The 20,967-nt window shown below is 39.7% G+C and overlaps 1 protein-coding gene across 1 annotated transcript; it reads left to right on the top strand.

The window, feature by feature from the left end:
- Positions 1 to 644: 644 nt before the first annotated feature.
- On the top strand, positions 645 to 20,072 carry vps41 (VPS41 subunit of HOPS complex). The gene is made up of 28 exons (XM_073488550.1): positions 645 to 851; positions 1,181 to 1,219; positions 6,637 to 6,744; positions 8,244 to 8,321; positions 10,070 to 10,144; positions 11,121 to 11,183; positions 11,408 to 11,473; positions 13,782 to 13,901; positions 13,980 to 14,126; positions 14,211 to 14,277; positions 14,966 to 15,063; positions 15,682 to 15,811; positions 15,947 to 16,062; positions 16,140 to 16,258; positions 16,461 to 16,542; positions 16,630 to 16,722; positions 16,811 to 16,938; positions 17,278 to 17,422; positions 18,040 to 18,081; positions 18,167 to 18,217; positions 18,305 to 18,442; positions 18,524 to 18,578; positions 18,666 to 18,806; positions 18,935 to 19,071; positions 19,217 to 19,316; positions 19,414 to 19,458; positions 19,543 to 19,622; positions 19,749 to 20,072. Exons 1-28 carry the CDS (start codon positions 831 to 833, stop codon positions 19,827 to 19,829), a joined length of 2,565 nt encoding a protein of 854 aa, XP_073344651.1. The 5' UTR covers positions 645 to 830; the 3' UTR covers positions 19,830 to 20,072.
- Positions 20,073 to 20,967: the final 895 nt, after the last annotated feature.

Raw genomic sequence — 20,967 nt, forward strand, 5'->3', positions numbered from 1 at the left:
AATACACTAGTTATGTGTTTTGGGTGTTAATAATCTGGAAAATAACAGTTAGTGGGGTAAAAGTACAATAATGTCTGACTGAAATGTAGAACAAAAGTACTACAAAATCTCACTTGAGTAGTTTTATTTATTTACCACTGAAGGACCTGAGTACTTCTTCCATCACATCCGCCATCAACTTGAGGAAAGATTGGAGGACTAGCTAATTGTCCAGCATTAATTAATTGGATTGGCACCTGTTCAAATTGTTAAAGTTGGTGTAATAAAAACTCTGTGAGTATATGATTTGTGGTTTAGAGAGTATCCTACCAGTTCTTGGCGCAGTTTAAGACTTTATAAATTTAAGACCGTGAGCTTTTTCCCCAAAGCTAGCTTGATGGTAAAACCTTTCCAGAAACTTGCTAGTTAACGTCTCAAATATCAACAGAAGTGAACAAAAAAACAAGGCTAAAACCGACCAAAAAGTAGTCTAAAAGACGGCAAAGCTATTCACAAGTATGAATACCAAAAATGTGAAAAATACATTTAACTCTCACCTGTTCTTTGTCTTTAATTAGTGTCACCTCGCCTCCTCCTTTCGACGGTTGGTGTCGTCTCTCTGCCGCAAAGACTCCAATACCCAAGGTGCATCACGGCTTTGTGTCAGTCATGTGATTTTACTCATGACAGCGAGCAGGCTTCGACAACAAACATGACTTTGTTGTCTTGTGGATATTTTATAAGATGAAGCAAACCTAGTTGCGCTGTTGCGGACCTTTAAAATGTATCTTCTGAACGCGTATTGAGATATTAAGATTTACGGTTACTCTGTTCGGATACAGCTAATAACAATGGCGGAAGTGGAGGAGCAGGTAAGCACTGCTGGCTAACGTTAGCTTGCTAATGTTGATGTTTTATACGTGTGTGCATCAAAATTAACAGAACTGTGGTCGGTGACACTTTCAGCTGCTATTTGATTTGATTTAGCTTCTCATTTAACAGTTTATGTGGCGTGGAAAGCGTGAATTTGTCATGTGACAGTAGCTTAACATTGATTTGATGTCTGTTGCCTTTTTGTAATGAAGACATTAATAATCTGTATGTGAGTTGAATTATATTCCAGTGCACCCAAGCTTTAAATGTGGAAGATGTATGTTTTGCTGCTAATGACAGATTATGCATTCAAAATGTCTTAATTCAGGGAAGAAAACCAAGTGAGGAATTCACAGATGAGTCTGAGGTAAGAAACCCATAAACACCACTTTGTGCTTCTCTCTCTTTCTCCTACACTAAGACAAAAAGTGGGAGGAAGTTTATATAAAAACAATAGAGTCAGGGAGAAAAATTACACCTAAAACTGTCATGCGGTTGCACCAGTATGGCGATTTTAAAAATGCATCGACAGCAACATATTGTCGATGACAGGGGTGTGAATACTTCTGTCAAGCATGGGTGATTTTTGAACTCAAATCAAGCTTGCTGCCTACTGAAAGGACTCTAATACATAGCTAGCCTTTATCAACCCAGCTTGATCCCAGAAGGATCTTTGTCAGGTTTGAGAGGTGTCAAACACTCATGAATTACAGATAGCTCTCCAGATCCATCAATATCATGACTGAGCTTCGGCATGTTACAGTAGACCTGTGCTTCCGAGAATCACAAGTAGGCTAAATAAAATATAGCTTTACACATCAGCCTGGCAGGAAGGAAGGAATTTGTCTTTATAGGAAGCTGAGAATAGAATGAAATATCAGGGAAAGGCTGCAGCGGACGCTTGCACCTCTCAGAAGAAAACAGTTAAGATTGGGCAAAAGGAAAAGGGGAAAATTCTAGGCTTGTAAATAGAAGGGTTTCCTACATCCTGTTTTCTGTCTGTGCAAAGTGTGTTTAGTAGTATAGGACCCAAACACTCACAGGGAAACAAGCAATAGGGACTGTGAGATTGTGTCTCCTTCAAGTGGCTGCAAGCAGCTGATTATTTACTTAGAATGCTGCAGTATAATGTGGCCTGCCTGGTGCCGTTGTTCCCTGGTTGATGGCAGCCTCGCTGGATATAGGCAGTTTGTGCTCTACACTCTGCTACTCACAGAAGAAATGAACAGGAACGCAATTTGTCTTGAAAGTCAGAGGCATGCTCTTCACTACCTTTGTATTTTGGCCAGGCTGGACTGATTTGACATAATGACATAATACAGTAATAAGACTGGTTCTGAGTGGTTTTGCTCGGTCTTGTTTTGATTGTTTTGTTCTGAAGGGAAAAGGTTTTGTTTCAGTACAGTGGCTCAACCCTTTGGCAACAGATGACACATGATGATAATACAGTTACAGACTTATTGCACGTCTTCTTACTCGCTTAAGCACTGAAGCTAAATAATTAGATTTACTTGACAAAGTCATGACAATCCAATTCTATTATTCACTAAATTTACAATATTTCAAGTGGATAGAGTTCAGTTTTCTAAAGGGGAATTGTTGTCTGAGATTATGTCCAATACTGGTCAGCACTGTTGCTGTAATATAACAGTTATACTACCAAAGTTTTGATGATTAAAGTCCAATTTTGGGAGCCAGCATATGATTGTGGGCCCGAGGAGGAAAGCTCATAAACCTGTTGTATTGTCGAATTCATCTGTATGTATTTTTTTTCTAAAGCTCTTTGAATTGCCTTGCGTCTGAATGGTGCTTTATAAATAAACTTCACTTGTCTTGCTATGCCCTGAAACGTCCTCAACCATTTTTTCAGTGGTGGCTTTCCGTCTCCCTTCCACATTAACCTGCCGAGTTCTCCACCAAAAATCATTAACTTTAGCTAACCAGAATAGCATCAATGAAAGAACAAAATTTCTGCAAGCCACCTCGTCCTGTAATTGCAGTAGATTTTATTCTTTTACGTTGTCATTCCTGTACTGACATGCTTGTAAGGGGGGCACAGTGCTGGGGGCCAGCAGGGGGCGACTCGACTGGTTTCAAAAAGATGAATTTATGTAAGCTTATGAGAAAATGACCCTACTTCTCACTTGATTTATTACCACAGTTTCCTTATGAGGTTATGGTCTCAATCACTGGTTTCAAGTCTTCTTCAATACTGCATGATGTTCATTTTGTAATTTATGGTCCCAATTAGAGTAAAATAGACAATAAAGCAGGGTATGTTTTCAGGAAAGGCTACATTGTGATTAACAAGTTGCTGCCACGGTATATCCTCGGGTTCTCAGATCCAATCAGGATATAGTCCTCAGCTCCACCCTAGCTCCCTAAAAAACAAAATGGTGACGGCCATATTGCCAAACTCAAGGCTTTAAAACGCTAGTCCACAAACCAATGGGGTGACATCATGGTGGCTCTGTTAACTTCTTTATACAGTCTATGGTTTAACCTTAATGTGCTTTTGTTATTTGTAACTAGTGTACCCTTCCTCTATGGACACAAGGAACGGTTCAGCCTGTTGTATATTAACCGCAAAAAGGCAAATAATATGGCAAAAACAGGCCAGGTCAGTAGTAAAGTGCATGTTATAAGAGATTTGGGAACAAAATGTGCCTTTGTCTAATAATTCTGGTGCTAATAATTACAAAAGATGGGTGGCAAATTTAAAGAAAAAACAACAAAGTGTGAAAAAACTGTTTTAAGGAGAGCGCTTTTATCCGAGTCTTTATCCAGGCTGATTTCAGGTGACTGATAATGCCAAAGCATAGGATTCACACTACTTTCACCGAACCATTCAGTGCAAAAGCACCTGCATTTGTCGAGTTTCTCTACTCATTTATTCAGGTTTTTCTGATTATTTGTAACCCATCGTTCTGCACATGTGTTTGAGACTGAAAGAAGTGGAGGTTATGTGGCAGGATTATTCATTATTTTCTAAATATTGAAGAGAACATGCCCTTCCTTCTCATCCTAAATATAGATTTGTGACTAGTGTAGTCTTCAGTGTGTATTTGAAAGCGTGTGTTATCCTTGTTGTAGACGGAAGGCTTGGTCCAGCCTGTTAAATCTTAACCGCCAACAGACAATGAATATGGCGAAAATGGTTACAACACAAAGACATAGTCAGTAGTTGACAAAACAAAAGGCAACTTAGAAGAGATGGGAAAGTTTGAAAATGGGTAGTTTCTCTCTGGGGATGAAGTTTGCCTTTGTTGTTTGATACACCTTTGAAACCCGTGACAAATGCCCCCGCATCAGAAATCTCACAACCAGAATACACAGGAAATAGCCTAGATATGGCGTTGTTGAGTGGGAAAGGATTGTTTTTGAAAATAACATTTTTTCCACGCTATTGTCCCCCACCTCCAACCCAGTAGCACATAATGGCAGACAATGTTTTGAGTTGATGCACCCTCTGGGCAGCCACAGACTGTGCAGCATTGGTTATAAACTGAATTATGAGTAATATTCAGGCTGTGACTGGCCGCAAATGTTGGCTCACGCTGGAAAGTGTAACACAGTAGAATACCTTAAGTTTGCTTTATGAAATGACTAAATTCATGTTTGTCACTGGGGATGAACAGTCTCATGAAAAAATAACTTTATGCTGTATTTCATGCAAGGTAATAGAAATTTGTCTTTTTGCATAAATCTCCTGATACACACAAGCAAGACAAATGTGTTTCTTTCAAGAGGCAGAATACATGTAAAATTGTCCATTAGTGTTTTCCTGCAGGGAGTCTTGCTCAGTGACACTGTGGCAGTGACAATTTTGGATGTAAAACAGCCTCCCTAAATGTGTTAGTTATATATTACTTTTTGCTGCAGATTGTTGAAGCAATTCTTCTGAGGACTATGAAGGACGTCCTCTTTATTATCTTATTTTATATATGTATCCTGCTTATATAAATGTCCATAGAGCTGAAACAATTAGTTAATGGTCAGGAAAATTATTCGGCAACTATTTTGATAATTTGTTCATTTCATTTGACCATTTCTGAAATACTTTTCTTTGTCATGTATGATAGTAAAGTAAATGTATCTGGGTTTTAAAATATAGTTTATATATATATATATATATATATATATATATATAGTTTGTTCATACTGGATTCCTAGATGTTATCAAGAGTTTTATTTTCTATTTTTACTATTTACTGACACTTAATAGACCAAATGAGTAATCAAGGAGAGCATCAGCAAATTGATCTAAAATGAAAATAATTGTTAGTTGCAGCCCTATAGTATCTTTTTTTTCTTGATCAAGTAAAATGAAGACAAATGTGGCCTAACAATCTGGTTTTGCCTAAATCTATTTAAAAAAATAAATAGATTGCAATAAAAAACAGAAAAAAGCCTCATGTGATTTCACCCTTTCAAGAAGAGACTAACTGTGAGCAACAGAACCTTGAAATATATAACCATTTAAGGCTGGATGAAAACTTGTTCATCAGCTGCTATTGCATTGTGATGATATAAGAGTGGTGTGTCATAGTTGCTAAATTTATAATACTAAGCAAAATATTGTTACTAATGTTCGGGTATTGATTTTTTTAAATGTAATTTATTTATTTCCATTTTGACCTTCTTATGTATTTACTTATTTCAAGTATGATGGACTGTTTACTACCTAGCCCTTCTTCTTCCCTGCCATTGACTACGTCTTTTGGTTTGTTACCGTCACCAACTCCTAATAGTGTAGAGTGTAAATCGCTCCACCTGCATGATGAGTCCTCGTACACAAAACATCAAAGCAGGGACCCACACCTGAAAACATTGCCCCATAGTGCCACTAGTGGTCAAATACTCCACAGGTTACCTTTAAATTGAATTGCAACTTCTAAGTTGTTAAAAATATTGAAGGCAGAAAACAGGTCATAGAGGGGAATTCCAATGTTTTTAAACCTGGGCCCTACATTTTAAATGTTTTGGTGTGTAAATGATTCATACTTACCAAAAAGTTTTGGAATCAGTCCAGTAGATTGTCTCAGCTGGCCGCCATGACACAGCTGCAATGTAATCCTTTGGGGCAACTTCAACTATCAAAGTTAAATCCAGTGCTTGTTTTTGGCACTGGCAAGTGTCTGACAACATTACAGAAACACTTCCGACAGAGAAATACCCTTTTTGTTAAATAATAAGATCCTTTTTGTAATCAGACACAACCTCCAACACAAGTCTCACTCTAAAATCTTGCGAGAGGTGAGTTGTTGACGACAGTGGGAACATGAGTCAGGGTTGGCGAGAGGAGTTTGGAGTTAACCTAGAGGAACTGCCAGCAAGAATATATTTCCAGTGTCATGGCTGAATATTTAGGTAATTTAGCTGACAATGAGGCAACAACAACTCACCTCTGGCAAGATTTCAGAGCGAGACTTCTCCCTGAATGAGACTTGTGTTTCTGGTTACCAAACAAAAAGGTCTGTCTCAGTAAGAGTCGTTTCCATAATGTTGTTAGACTCTTAGAATAACAACCTCAGTCTGTCAGTGGCACTTTTTGGGGGCACAGTTACTCCAAAGGATTGTGTTGCAGCCACTGCAGCTTATCTACTGGTCCGATTTCCAAACTTCTTGTACTTGAGGTGGACATTTTGTATATTACAGTTTACTGTGTGAAGGGTTTTTGTTCAATGGCTCTCAAAGAACATTGTGAACGATAGCGTCTGTGAGAGGTTGTAATGAATACCTTTTAAGAAAATGTTCTAGTGAGAGCTCTACTTTCTCGACCAGGAGGAGGACAGCGAGGAGGAGCCCAAGCTGAAGTATGAGAGGCTCTCCAATGGGGTGACAGAAATCCTCCAGAAGGATGCAGCGAGCTGCATGACTGTCCATGACAAGGTAGAGGTCATAATCCACCACCCACAAGGGCATTTCAGTCTCAAGTACAGATTTCACATTTTTTTATGTACACATTTGAGAGATGTCCTCTTCAAAGTTGGTTTTCATCCCCTCTGTTCAATCCATAAAGGCAGCCCATTCTCTTCTCACCTTTCCCTTGCTTTTCCTCTCAGGGAGGCACATCAAAAGACACCAGACGCCATTGTCCTCTCCTCCTTTTATTCCCACTCTTACATATTTTTTCGCCCCTCTCCTCTGTTTGTCGAATGTTGATATTTTTAAGAGGGCCACTCTCGCAGAGATGGTTAATCGTTGTGGCACCAGCAGCACACATGCACGCCTGAGCAGACCAAAAAGTCACGACCAGTTATGTCTCCTCACCTGATGTTTTATTAACCGCTATTGATTTTCATTTATTTATCTTTACTTTGAGGATTTGGTCCCCCCCTTTATTTTTTTTTTTTTTACCTCAAAATAGCAACTGTGCCACAGCGAGAGACATTTCTTTGCTGAAACCATAAATTTGATCTGACTGTCTTTCTTCCTGGGATTTCTGTGCTTGTGTTACCTTCTGCCATCCAGCTACCTGTGTGGTCACACCAGCCCCCACTCCCGCGGCAAACTCCCACAACCTTAAAGCCACCGACAGCACATATTGCCTTATGTTGCCTCATATTTTAAGTGTCTGAATCGGAATTTCATTTGAACAATTCCATTCTGATAAATCCCTTTAAAAGTCGCTCCGCCTCACAAGGTTGAACCCTTTATTTATTTATTTTTGGTTATTTTATTTGGGGAGATTGCAGGGGCTCTGTCTGACATGCTCAGCTGTGCCTGTAAATATAAGCATTTCATTATAGACTGCACTGAAGCATGGTGGGCTCGCCGCACATCCACATGCTGGTCTAGAAGGGAGGGGGATTAGGAGGAGGGCATGGAGCAGGGGCTGGGGTGGAAGAACACACACTTAATCTAATGCCAAAAGCCCCCGGTTTCTATAATTTTTTTGTCCCAGTGGACTCACGTACACACACACGCACACACACACACACACACACACACACACACACACACACACACACACACACACACACACACACATACATGCACTTTTGTTGGAGCACAAAACACAGAAACCAGTTGCTGCTCAGGAGAAATAATGGCTCTGTGCTGGGCAGGGAGGTGATTGGGTTGCATGAGGAGCATGGGAAGAAGTCAGATGTACAGTGCATTTATTATGCTTAAGCATTTTAATTTGAGGAAAAAAATGCCATTTCACACTGTATGCTTTAATAAATAGGGCTTTTCCACCCTCTGCAATTTCACAGTTTTGCCTCCAAGCCCACCCAATCCCCACTCTGCCCATGTCGCTCCAGCTCCACAAAGTATTTTTTTTTATCCTCTTCCACAGCCTTCATCAGCACAAGATTTTTTCCAAAATCTTGAATTTGTTTCAGGTGGCTTCTGGTTTAATTTACATTACATTTGTCCCTTTTCAGTTTCTTGCCCTAGGTACTCATTTTGGAAAGGTCTTCCTGCTGGACATCCAAGGAAATGTAACTCAGAAGTTTGAAATTGTGAGTACATTAAAGTCCTTTCAATTATAATTATGAAACTGTGTAGTGCTCCTGTTACATTGTATTCATTTTAGCTTTGCTAATATTAATAATTATGTGACGTATGTATGCACTCTACCTATACCATTTAATGATTAGGGGAGTTGATTTTGTCAATTTTAAATTTTACATGTTTTAATCTTGCATATCTGATTTAGTCCCACTGTTTCCAACATACATTTCTGCTCACATGACCTGGAGGGAATGAGTTCTGAACAATATTTAAACACTGATTCAAGTGCAACTCACCTAAACTTAGTGACAGTTATCACTTGTTGCTTGAAAGAAACTATGAAGGTGTTTCCATGAATAATAGAGACACCGTTGAACTCTGACTCATGAATTTGTGACGTCTCAAAATGAATAAGTCAGAATTCACTGAAAAGCAGAAAGATTGTAAGATTTAGGAGGATCTATTCGCAGAAATGGAAAATAACATTCATAATTATGCTTTCATTAGTGTATAATCATCGAAAACTAACAATCATTGTGTTTTCATCACCTTAGAATGAGTTGTTTATATCTACAGAGGGAACTGGTCTTCTTACGCGTTATTATGGACCCCACCAGACTTCTTCTAAGACCCGTCCTACTCCACCTGTGTTAGGTTGGCTCCATTGGTTGCATTCTCTATGCATGACTCAAACTGTTACCTCAAACAGTAGCTCTGCTTGTTTCTGTTTATCTTGCGGTTACAATATGGCTGTTAATGAGCTGTAGTTTCCCGAGTTAACACACCAACCTCTTCTGCTGCTCCTCTCAGGGTCTCTTATTCTAAAGAGCTGCTCTTCGCTTGAAGATTGTCACTGGTGTTGTTAGATAGAGTGGCCCTCTACCTAACAACACCAGGAACAGGGTGCCTGCCGTTGCAACTGCCAAAGTGATCGGTGCCTTTACTGGGGCAACAATCGTTCACCATTTGCTGCAGGCTGACAAAAATCTCTGTCAGATTTATTCAGTTTTTTTCGACGGATAGAAGGCAGGAGATCAGTAGAACTTTACAGCTTTTCTTGTCTTGTCCTGTTGAAAAACATAATGGATGTTATTAGCATGGAGTACCAGGGCCACCAAGGCCCCTCCAGGGCTTTGGTCATACAAAAACGAGAGACGCAAGCAGACCAGAGGCTGAGTAGGGCAGGTCTAATATGAAGTCCAGTGGGATCCATAATAACTCTCCTATTACATGGAGTCCGCCATGTTTTTACAGTAGCCCTGAACAGACAAACCAAACGCTTGTCCTAAGGAGGCCTTTTCATATTTTTAGCAACCACTGTAGGGAAGGATGAGACAAGGCTGCTAGACTGGACCCTTTAATATGTGCATCAAATACCCAGGTGAATCTTATGCACTGAATGAATTCATGATAAGCAAAAAACTCTTTCTCTTTCAGTCTACACAGAGGCACAGTCAAGCCTTTAGGGATGGTTTTTAAGTAACATTTGCTATAATTTATGCCATTTCAGTTGATCCTTTTAGTGTCATGAAAGCATCAGCAGTGAATTGACACCCTCTAACCTTCACAGTTTTAATGCCAGGCTCTATGCATCGACACATATGCACCCATTACATACTCAAATTTTTTTTTTTTGCCTTTCGTTTTTTCTGGCATTTCACTTAGTGGGGTAAAATGTCAGCAGGCAACATTTTGCCGGCCACAAAGATATTGGCCCGTGTCTAAAAAAAGATGCCTCGATATTGTGTCTCTGCAGAGTTCAGTGAAGATCAACCAGATCAGTCTGGATGAAAGTGGGGAGAATGTGGGCATCTGCTCCGAGGATGGGAAGGTGAGATATCTCTGCTCATCAGCACTGGTTACTGATGGCCTGCAGCAAAAAAAAAAAAAAATCACCAATCAGTGTTTTTCATCTTACATAATTCATCTTCTGATTCATATAAAACTCATCTTATCAACTTTATACTAATGATGTGGAACTTGAAGTGTTTGGTAGTGAATTTTTAGAAGGCAGTTCTCCCCACAGTCGGAGCATTAACCTGAAGTTTTATCGTCCCCATATCTACACATAAACCCATATTTTTTTCATGATGCGGGAATTTATAAAAAGCTTGTACCAGTTTTGAAGAGTAGGGGTAAAGGCGTGCACTCAGATCCGTCGAGCTGTCAGTCAGCCATCATCCGTCTATGGATACCCCTCTCCATGTTCTCCACCTTGCTGTTATCTTGTCTCTTCTCATCATTACCACCATCCTTCATGGATTTCGCAGTCAAGATATGCTCTCTGATATCAACCCTCCCCCCTGCTTCCAGCACTCTGGTGGCAAAAAACAAGATCTTGTCGCGCAAAAAGTGGAGCAGACAATTAAAATCAATGCTGCAGCGATTGTTTGCCCTCAACCAATTCAGTTGGCTGTTAATCCTTTGAAAATCTAACTTAATCCTTAATCGCTGGTGCGGTTCCAAAAAGGAGATTGCATCAGAGTTTTATATTATTCCCCTACTTTTAAAAAAATGGCTTCTTTTTGGGCCTCAGTTGAACAGAAACTGGGTGTCGTGAACTCTAATGGTACATTAGGGTTTGCTGTAGCCAACTGAGGACTCCTGTTTCTAAACCCTGCAGGGTTCAGAGAATCAACTTGTCCACTAATTGGTGACCCAGCGGAGACGTAGTGAGCCAATCAAAGTCTTTTCTCACCACAATTCCCCCCGCTGGCCTCGGATAGTTGCAGAGGCAGCAATTAAAGGAGAAATTTTGAGTTATTCACCTTTTGCTTGTCGCTCCTGATGTCTGATCTCTGTTCCAGGTTCAAGTGTTTGGCCTCTATACAAGAGAGGGCTTCCATGAAAACTTTGACTGTCCCATCAAAGTAAGTTGATGTCAAATTTTCCGAAAACTTAAAGGAACAGTTCACCGAACAATGTAAATCCAGTTGGTATCTGCTCACCCTCAATGGAAAGTCACGTCAAGTTTGGTTGGTTTGGGTGAACTGTTCCTTTAAGTGTCTTAGCATGTATCTGTAACTATTGCATCACGAAAAATCAAATTTTGAGTCCCTAAATGGTCTAATCTGACCGTCTGATTGTTTTGCAGGTAGTGGCGTTACACCCTCAGTTCACCAGATCAAACTACAAACAGTTTGTCACCGGGGGCAACAAGGTAGGTTTGAGTCGTAGGTTGTTTTTTTTTTTACTTCTGCAGTCCTTATGTCAAGTTTTTATAATTTTCCTGCCACAATAATTCATCCTGATTGTGTCCGGGTGAAACCTAATCCTGTGAATCTGCTCACTTTGGCTGGGCTGAAGGCAACGCACAGGCCTTTGTCTGGTGTGAAAGGCTCTTTACTTTCCTGTCTCTTTCGCTGGAGTGCTCTCGGGAGAGCTGCCCATTTTCACAAAGTGCTGTTCGCTCAACAGTGTTTGAAAGGCAATGCTTCACAAGCACGGCAAGTAGATGTCATTATAAAGAGGGTACATATTCTTTGGATTTCCGGGCATACACAGTGATCCCTTTCCTGGGAAGTATGTCACCGCGGAAGGTGAAAAGTTAGACATTAGATTAGTCATTTTGTGTTTTTGGAAGTAAAGCCACCCACCTATTACCACACGCCAATTACTGTACACAACTATAAACTGCCCGGAAGCAGCGTTGTTGCAAAACCATCCATAAATAAAGTATACTGACATTTATACAACGGGGTGAGGAAAAACAACTTTTTTATGAAACCCCATTGTTAGTGTTACTTTGCCATTTTCTTTCAATTGCCGCTGATTCCTCTCAGTTCCAAGTTGTGAAGGCCTCCACAATGTGCCTATGATGAAAATCAATAAGCCTCAACGGGAGCCACATCCTGTCAAAGGAAATTCAATTTTGTCTCCACAGTTCTTTTGTCATATCATCTCTTTGTCGAGCAAACTGTTTATTAACATAGCCCAACTGCTGAATTAAAGAGCCTATACAACCTTCTCTCGGCATCCTTGGTAATATTATTCACTTTTTTGGGTGCTTTTTTGTATCAGTTTGTATAGTAAGGACAGCAACAATGCAGGGAATGTGATTGACAGGCTTTGTCCTCTACGCCGTGTACAATACAAGGCCTGAACATTAAACTGTGATTTAGAAAAACAGTCCAGTGGATGCCGCGATGCCACATTGCATTCTGGTTAGAAATCTCTCACTGAGCCTCCACACCTCTGTGAGAATACAAGACAGTGAATATACATAGCATCAAAACATATATCTGAATACTTTAGGGATGAACTATATATAGCGATATTGTTTTGATTGACTTAACAAGAGCAGCATTTACATCTGACATTTGTATCTACTGATACAATAGGTGGCTGTTTGCACAGATCCAAATATGGTGTTGGCAGGGACTTTTTTTTTACGGTTTCAGAGGAAAACAACGTGATTGAAATTTGCTAAAAATGTTCAGGGAGGAAGGAAAAACTTACTTGCTTACTACATCTAGGCTTTTCTTTTCTCAGCCTCATGTGTGCAAATACTACAAGTTGTCAACTTCTTTTTAAAATTATTGGTATCGGCAATGAGAAAGCAGGTAATTATCGGTTATCGGCATGGGCTGAAAAAAATCCATATCGTGCATCCCTAAATGACTTGTTTTAGAGCGGCAACAATTATTCAATTGAAAGATAATTAGTTGCCAAGTATTTTGGTCAATGATTAATCGTTTCAGTCATTTTTTTAAGCAAGAGTGTCAAACATTTGTTGGTTCCAGCTTCTTAAATGTGAAGATTTGTTGCTTTTCCTTGTCATTTATGAGTCTTTGGGTTTTGAAACAATTAGAAGGCGTCACTTTGGATATTTTCCTCAATTTTTTGACCGACCTCATGTATAGACTTAACGATCTATAGATTAATTGTGAAAATAATCATCAAATTAATCGATTAATAAAAAAACTCATTAGTTGCAGCCCTAACTTGTTTCTATACATTGCAACACCCACAGTGACTACAGTAAATGGTGTGTAGTCATTATGATGAGAGTAAGAAGGATGTATTAAATCAAGCTTGTGATGCATCAAGTTTTCAACCCTCTCTTTATGGCTTTCACACCATCTCCTACTTGCAAAATATGTCGACCATGTGAAACTGTAAAATTACTTCTCTCACCACTGAATGTGAAGCTTTCTCACTCAGATGGAGTCTAATGAACAATCTGTCTTCATTGTCTTTGTGCCTTAATGCTCTGAAGTGGAATTAAAGTCTTCATATAAGGACTAAAATCAAGTTTTACCTCATTATCTGCAGCGTGAAGAGAAAGTTCCACTCAGTTTCAGTTAAATCTATAAGGCTGTTTCGCCCTTTTGCCAGACGCAGCCCTTGCCTGGCTGCTCCTGTGTGATGTGCTGTTCATCTACTGCCCTCTGTTGGCCGGGCTGCACAGCTGCACTCCCAAGTAGTTGTTCATTTCAGATAAATATGTTCTGTTTTCTTTCCCAAAGCTTCTTCTGTATGAAAGAAACTGGTTGAACCGCTGGAAGACGTCTGTTCTCCATGAAGGCGAGGGCTCAATCACTAACATCCAGTGGAGAGCTAATCTCATCGCCTGGTCCAACAATGTGGTGAGTGATCAGTCTCAGACCACAATTAAAGAGTACAGTGTTAAATGTGATTGTGCTGAAGTTTTGTTTCTTTCACAGGGAGTTAAAATCTACGACATCGGTACAAAACAGCGGATCACAAACGTGCTGCGGGACAATGTCAGTCTGAGGCCGGACATGTACCCCTGCAGCCTGTGTTGGAAAGACAACGCCACTCTCATTGTTGGCTGGGGGACGTCCATTAAGGTTTGCTGCTTCACTATTTCAATTCATCAGTCATTACAGACACTATTACAGCTTTTCAGACTCTCTGTTCTTATTTCTCCTCAGATTTGTGTTGTGAAAGAGCGAAACCCCACTGAAATGAGAGATCTGCCCAGCCGTTATGTGGAAATAGGTATAAAATACACTGCACAACCTGCAAAAACTCAGTATCTCATGAAGTTTATTTCTCAATTTTCAAGTCAAAATATCTCATTTCACACAACTAAGTAGAAAGTAGTATTTCAGAGATACATTGCACTTGTTTTTAGACAATTTTCACTTATTCAGCAGATTTGTTTTGGCTATTAAATGCTAGAAAAACCTTGTATTCATGTAATAACATGTAATAACATAAAAGCAAGGGTAAAATCAAGCACTATAAAAAACAGTTTTCAACATAAAGGCAAAAACATGCATCCACAGTAGTGACATGAAATACAAAATAAAGCAAGAACAAAACTAGATGAGACAGGCTTAGAAAAAGAAATAAAAAATAAAACGAGTGTGGGCCAGATTTACTCAAATCAAGGTTAGTTATATGATAAAAGTGTGATGAATCAGGAAGGATGACATTTTACCAACAGTAAATAGGTCAGTACAGTAGAAGAGGACCTCACTGTCTGGCTGTGTGAAGTCTAAATTGTAGCCGTGTCATTGCAGGCAAAAAAAAAGGCTGATAGTTTGAAGATGCAACAACAGATATATGGAATATTTGGATGTTACCACTTTGCTACCACTCCCAACTTACAGATGGATTAAATGCTCTCAATAATATGTATTTGTAGTAACTTTGAGCCTCTGTTGTTCTGTTTCTGTTTCAGTGTCTGCATTTGAGACCGAGTTCTTCATCAGTGGTCTGGCGCCACTTGCAGATCAGCTGGTCACCCTGTACTTTGTGAAGGAGAACTCTGATCACATGGTAATGAAGACTTTGTTTGCATGTACATTAAAGGTGCAAATATGAGCATGCCCATTAGTAGCATATTAGCTCTTCCTTAGATATTCTATAGATCATTAACTAAGAGTTTCCCTCAATAATCTCCTAATTATTTCTTATGGATAATAAGTAAGAAAGTTGTAGCACATGAATTATGTAATAATTATCTTAATGTGCTTTGCTCAGTATGGGCCAGACACCTTTAACTAGTGAATTAGGTATGAACAAGACCTCACTTTAATATGAGGAGCATATTCTGCGTAAGAAAATACTTTCTTTGGGCATTATTAACGCTTTGTAACACAAGAATAGACCATATTTATGAAGTGGTATTAAGAGAGGATGAGCAAAGCATGATCAGCTTGTAATTCATGCAAAACAATTTCTATTAGGTTCTTAGGTTAGTGAAGGAAATCTCTTAATAAGTGGCATAGTAGTTGTAGAATATTGTCATACAGAATAAGGCATTAATAAGAGCTTTGTAATGACTAATAATGAGCTTGTATGCTACTAATATGCTTAATGATTAAAAAGTTAATGGTTAATTTGTACCCTAATATAAAGCTTTTATTCATTGTGTGTGTGTTTGTGTGTGTGCAGGACGAGGAGTTTCGTGCGCGGCCCCGTCTAGACATCATCCAGCCTCTCCCTGAGAGCTGCGAGGAGATCTCTTCAGACGCGCTGACAGTGCGCAACTTCCAAGACAACGAGTGCAGAGACTACCGGCTCGGTGAGACTATAAAAACAGCCCCGGGAGAAATGTCACGCAGCCTTTTACTGAGCTCTGATTTCATTATGCATCGACTTATCAAATGTCAGCTGTAATGCGCCGTACGCAGAGGCATAAATGTATTTTCATTAACAGAGCATTCTGAGGGCGAGTCGCTCTTCTACATCATCAGTCCCAAAGATATCGTCGTGGCCAAGGAGCGAGACCAAGACGACCACATCGATTGGCTGCTTGAGAAGAAGAAATATGAGGTTTGTGTTGAGATTTTATGACAATGTAAAAGGTTACAGTTATGTAGTTTTAACTGTGTGTCCTGGTACTGTGACAGGAGGCCCTGATGGCTGCTGAGATCAGCTTCAAAAACATCAAGAGACATGACGTTCAGAAAATTGGGATGGCTTACATCAATCACTTAGTGGAGAAAGGAGACTATGACAGTGCTGCGAGGTACGTATGACAAGATCTGAGGATGTAGAGTAAATTAATCCATTTGATAAGTCATATTGGGAAAACTTGCTGATGAATTTCATAGGACAAAAGACGTAGAGTTTATATACTGTATGCTACAATCATGTCTATTGCTAACAAAGTCAACAAGGAGGATCTTCATGTTTCATCTGATTGATTCAAGTTCTTCCTCTTAATTCAGGAAGTGTCAAAAGGTTCTCGGAAAAAACATGGAACTGTGGGAAAATGAAGTGTACAGGTTCAAGACCATCGGACAGTTGAAGGTAGGTCAGAGGCTCTCGTTCAGGAGTTTTGTATTTTTTTCAGTACCAGTCTCTTATCAGTATCGTTCCACCTCTCTGTGATTTCAGGCCATCAGTCAGTATTTGCCCAGAGGAGATCTGCGTCTCAGACCGGCCATCTATGAAATGATCTTACATGAGTTTCTCAAAACTGATTACGAGGTACTTTGTCCTTCACCAGTATCCTTGACATCCTGTGACAAAATCCAGTGTTGGCTAATTGTTCGTCCCACTTGTGCCGTCCATGAAGGGTTTTGCCACACTGATCCGTGAATGGCCCGGAGAGCTTTATAACAACATGGCGATTGTTCAAGCGGTCACCGACCACCTGAAGAGGGACCCAACCAACAGAACTTTGCTCACCACGCTGGCTGAACTGTGAGTGATCTTGACACAGGAATTACCTAAAACCAACTGTATTAATATTGAGGGAAACAAGTTTCTAGGTTTTAATATTACAACTACATGACTACATCTTGTGCATCATCTTCTAAGCATTTGTGTGGACTTTTTTTTTTTTTAACTGTTGAGCTGTTGAGCGAAACCCTTTATCTTGTTGAAAATGTGTTATTTCTGTCGAGCGACACACATCAAAAGTGTCGAGCGCCCGAACATAATCAGGCTTAATGCTCGTAATGACTCGAAAATTACTGCTGACAGAAAAAAACGTTCACATAATCAATTTTTTATAATGTAACTTGTTGGTGTTTGATGCAGGTACACGTACGACCAGCGGTACGACAAAGCCTTAGAGATCTACCTGAGACTGAGGCACAAAGATGTTTACCAGCTGATCCACAAACACAACCTGTTCGCCTCCATAGAGGACAAGATCGTTCTCCTCATGGACTTTGACAAAGAGGTAAAAGCAAAGACTTCTTCCTGTCATGTTTACACTTTCTTGTGTTACAGTTACTAAGCGTCTTACATTGTACATTGTACAAATGTGGCTGATGCTCTTTTACTTTGATGTTCTTTATCAGTTGATGAAGTCGGTCCAGCCCTTCCATAATTTATCAAACATGTCTGTCTGAAATTCTCACAGCAAATGTTTTTCTATTACAAAACATCATGCATTACAATAACACATTAATGACTGACGACCTTATTCAGTATGTTAAAGAAACCCCACAGAATGTCTTCTGTTAGAGATGGAAACACAAGATTTGCTGGGTAAACTTTCAAGACGTATGGCTACACATGGCTAAATCAAAACCTTTGAATCCACGTGTTTATGTAGTTTTTCACATGCATTTTCTCATTTTTCACAAAAACACATGATCCTTCCTATGATCCTTTGTGATGTCTGACTTTAAAAAAGAGGATGTAAAGAAAACCTTTTTTAATTTGACCCATTTAAAAAAGTTAATCAACAGATCTAGGCTCAATCAGAATACTGTACGTCTTCAGCAGCAGTGTTACTGTGTCTGAATCTTTTTCTGTTTGAGTAATATGTTCTTAATAAATTTGCGTTGTCAGAAAGCTGTTGACATGCTCCTGGACAATGAAGACAAGATATCGGTGAGTGTACCTGGCTTCTCTCAGCTTTTCATTAAGACTGTGATCTGCTGCCTGCTGATCCTGTTTCTCATCTCTGTGCTCACAGACAGACAGGGTGGTGGAGGAACTAGCAGACAGGCCGGAGCTTCTGCATGTGGTGAGTTGAGCTGACTTATAAATTTAATCACATCAACTCTCAAAATTGAGTTCAGAACTGATTTGACTCCTCTCTTTCCCCCCACAGTATCTCCATAAGCTGTTCAAGCGGGACCACCACAAAGGCCAGAAATACCACGAGAGACAGATCGGCCTGTACGCCGAATACGACCGACCAAATCTCCTACCTTTCCTCAGAGATAGCACGCACTGCCCGCTCGAAAAGGTATGATTCTTACCTGTCATCCTGCTACAGTTTCCAGAGGCTACACGACATGACTTATGTCGTCTCCTCTTTTTCTCTCAGGCTCTGGAGGTGTGTCAGCAGAGGAACTTTGTAGAAGAGACAGTCTTCTTGCTCAGTAAGTGTTAGTTAAGGTCCGTTTTCTAACTTTTAAGTGTGTTTGAAATGATAAAAGGGAAACTAATCCAGCTAATGTTGTTCCCAGGCAGGATGGGGAACTGCAGAAGAGCTCTGCAGATGATCATGGAGGAGCTGGAGGACGTGGACAAGGCCATAGAGTTTGCCAAAGAGCAGGACGATGCGGAGCTGTGGGAGGATCTCATCTCGTACTCTATCGACAAACCACGTATGATGCAGCCTCCTATTGATTTATTATTCTAATCTTCTGCCTGTATGATTCAGCCTTTCTTTGTCATGTTTTAACATTCATCATATTCCTTTGTTGTTTCTATCTGTCTGTTATCGTCTCCCCAGCGTTCATCACCGGCCTCCTTAATAACATCGGTACTCATGTGGATCCCATCCTGCTCATCCATCGCATTAAAGAGGGCATGGAGATCCCAAACCTCAGAGATTCACTAGTAAAAATCCTCCAGGACTACAATCTACAGGTGAGACTTGTTCATTGTAGATTACCTTTTTTTTTTACTCAAAATCTTTATGAAGAAGAATATAAAATCAGTTGCTGCTATATTAATGTTCAAAATATATATTTAACCATTAAAATATTCTGATTTGTGTGTTCTTAATCCTAAGATTCTTCTGAGGGAAGGATGTAAGAAGATCCTGGTGGCCGACTCCCTCTCTCTGCTCCAGAAGATGCACCGGACACAGATGAGAGGAGTCCGGGTCGATGGTGGGTGAACTTTAATTTCTTGGCGTTCATGAAGCAGAAACAGTGGAGATGAAGTCATTTTGAGGTGTACTCATACATGTGCTGGTTTTCCTTTCAGAGGAGAACATTTGTGAATCGTGTCATGCTACGATATTACCTTCAGGTGGGTTTTCTACATAGTTGTATCTGAGTATTTTAATGTGTCATTGCATTTGAAAGCTATTCATTCGTCACGCCTTTGTTTCAGACATGGCCAAACCCTTCAGTGTGGTGGTGTTTCACTGCAGACACATGTTTCACAAGGAGTGTTTACCATCCTCAGGAACAGTAAGTCACTTCCTTATAGTCTGTGTCACTCTTTGGTGTTGAGCTGTACATGAATCACATCTTTCTCCAGGCTTTATTCTATTTTAACTTGAGATTCCTGTACCTTTCCCCTCCATCCTGTTTCAGATTCCTGGGGTGCAGTTTTGTAACATCTGCAGTGCGAAGAGGCGCGGGCCAGGAAGTGGAATCCTTGAGATGAAGAAGTAACACATATTTATGCACTATTGATGCTTTTATCCTCCCCTCTGCTTTCCCTTTACTATCAGCGCATTGATCAATAAATATCACTTTCCCTCAGTGAACTGTACACCGGCAAAAATGCAAAACACTTATATCGGATTGTCTCTGTATATTTACATCTAACAAATGTAAAGTGCTGTACTGGTTCTGCTTGCTACTAATGTGATTTGGTGATGAAATGTCTGTAAAAATAAAATCACATAAAAACTGCTCGTGGTTTGTGTCTGATAATTATGCACGTCTTCTCTTGAAGTCAATCAATTAAAAATGTATAAGGAGAATTGATTTAAAAGTCTGCACAGAGCTTGTGGTGGAAAATGACTCAAATGTGTGTATGAAATAAAGATTAAAAGACCTCTCAGTTTTGCGAGATATGCTTTATAGACACTGGATCTGACTTGATTTTGCTGTTAAAGGGTAACTCCACCAATTTTACACATTAAAGTGTGTTTACAGGTGTTGGGGAGTACAACTGCATATGTGAAAAAGTAGTATAAAGCCTTTTGTGGCTCCAGAGGAAGCTGCATGTTGTCTGTTAAATTGATGTCACTCAGTGGATAAGTTGCATTGTGGGTAATGTAGGCGCCAGTTCTTAAAAGCACGAACGTGTGGATTAAAAAAAGTGATGTTTCTGGTTCTGTTGTACCGATTTTGATCATTAGAGTGCAATGTTAGACAAGTGGGCCGCTTTTTAATACAGTTTAGTTTGTTGAGACATTAAAAACTCTGTCAATGAAGATCTGATTAGAAATTCTTCCCCAAAACTACATAGTGCACCTTTGAAATAATCAATTCAGAGGAGAAAAAAAGATTAATTTAATCTGCAGTGTTTGAGCTTCCTCTCACTTTGCTATCTATTGTTGAAAACACATTTGCAACATTAAAGTTACTGTTAATATATGTTTATTATAATTGCGCATAAGATACCCAAATAAACACATAGAGAAGGTTGTGAATACAGTTGAATCAGTCTTATTCCTGATATTACAGCTTGAATTCGTGCACACACACGAACACGCACGCAAAACCGCCCTCGAACCTGCTGACAGGTTCTTCAAAGATGCCAAAAGGATGATTCATTTGTGGCATTTAGCTATGATCTTTA

This window comes from Pagrus major, chromosome 19 (assembly GCF_040436345.1).
Source record: "Pagrus major chromosome 19, Pma_NU_1.0".
NCBI classification, from domain to species: Eukaryota; Metazoa; Chordata; class Actinopteri; order Spariformes; family Sparidae; genus Pagrus; species Pagrus major.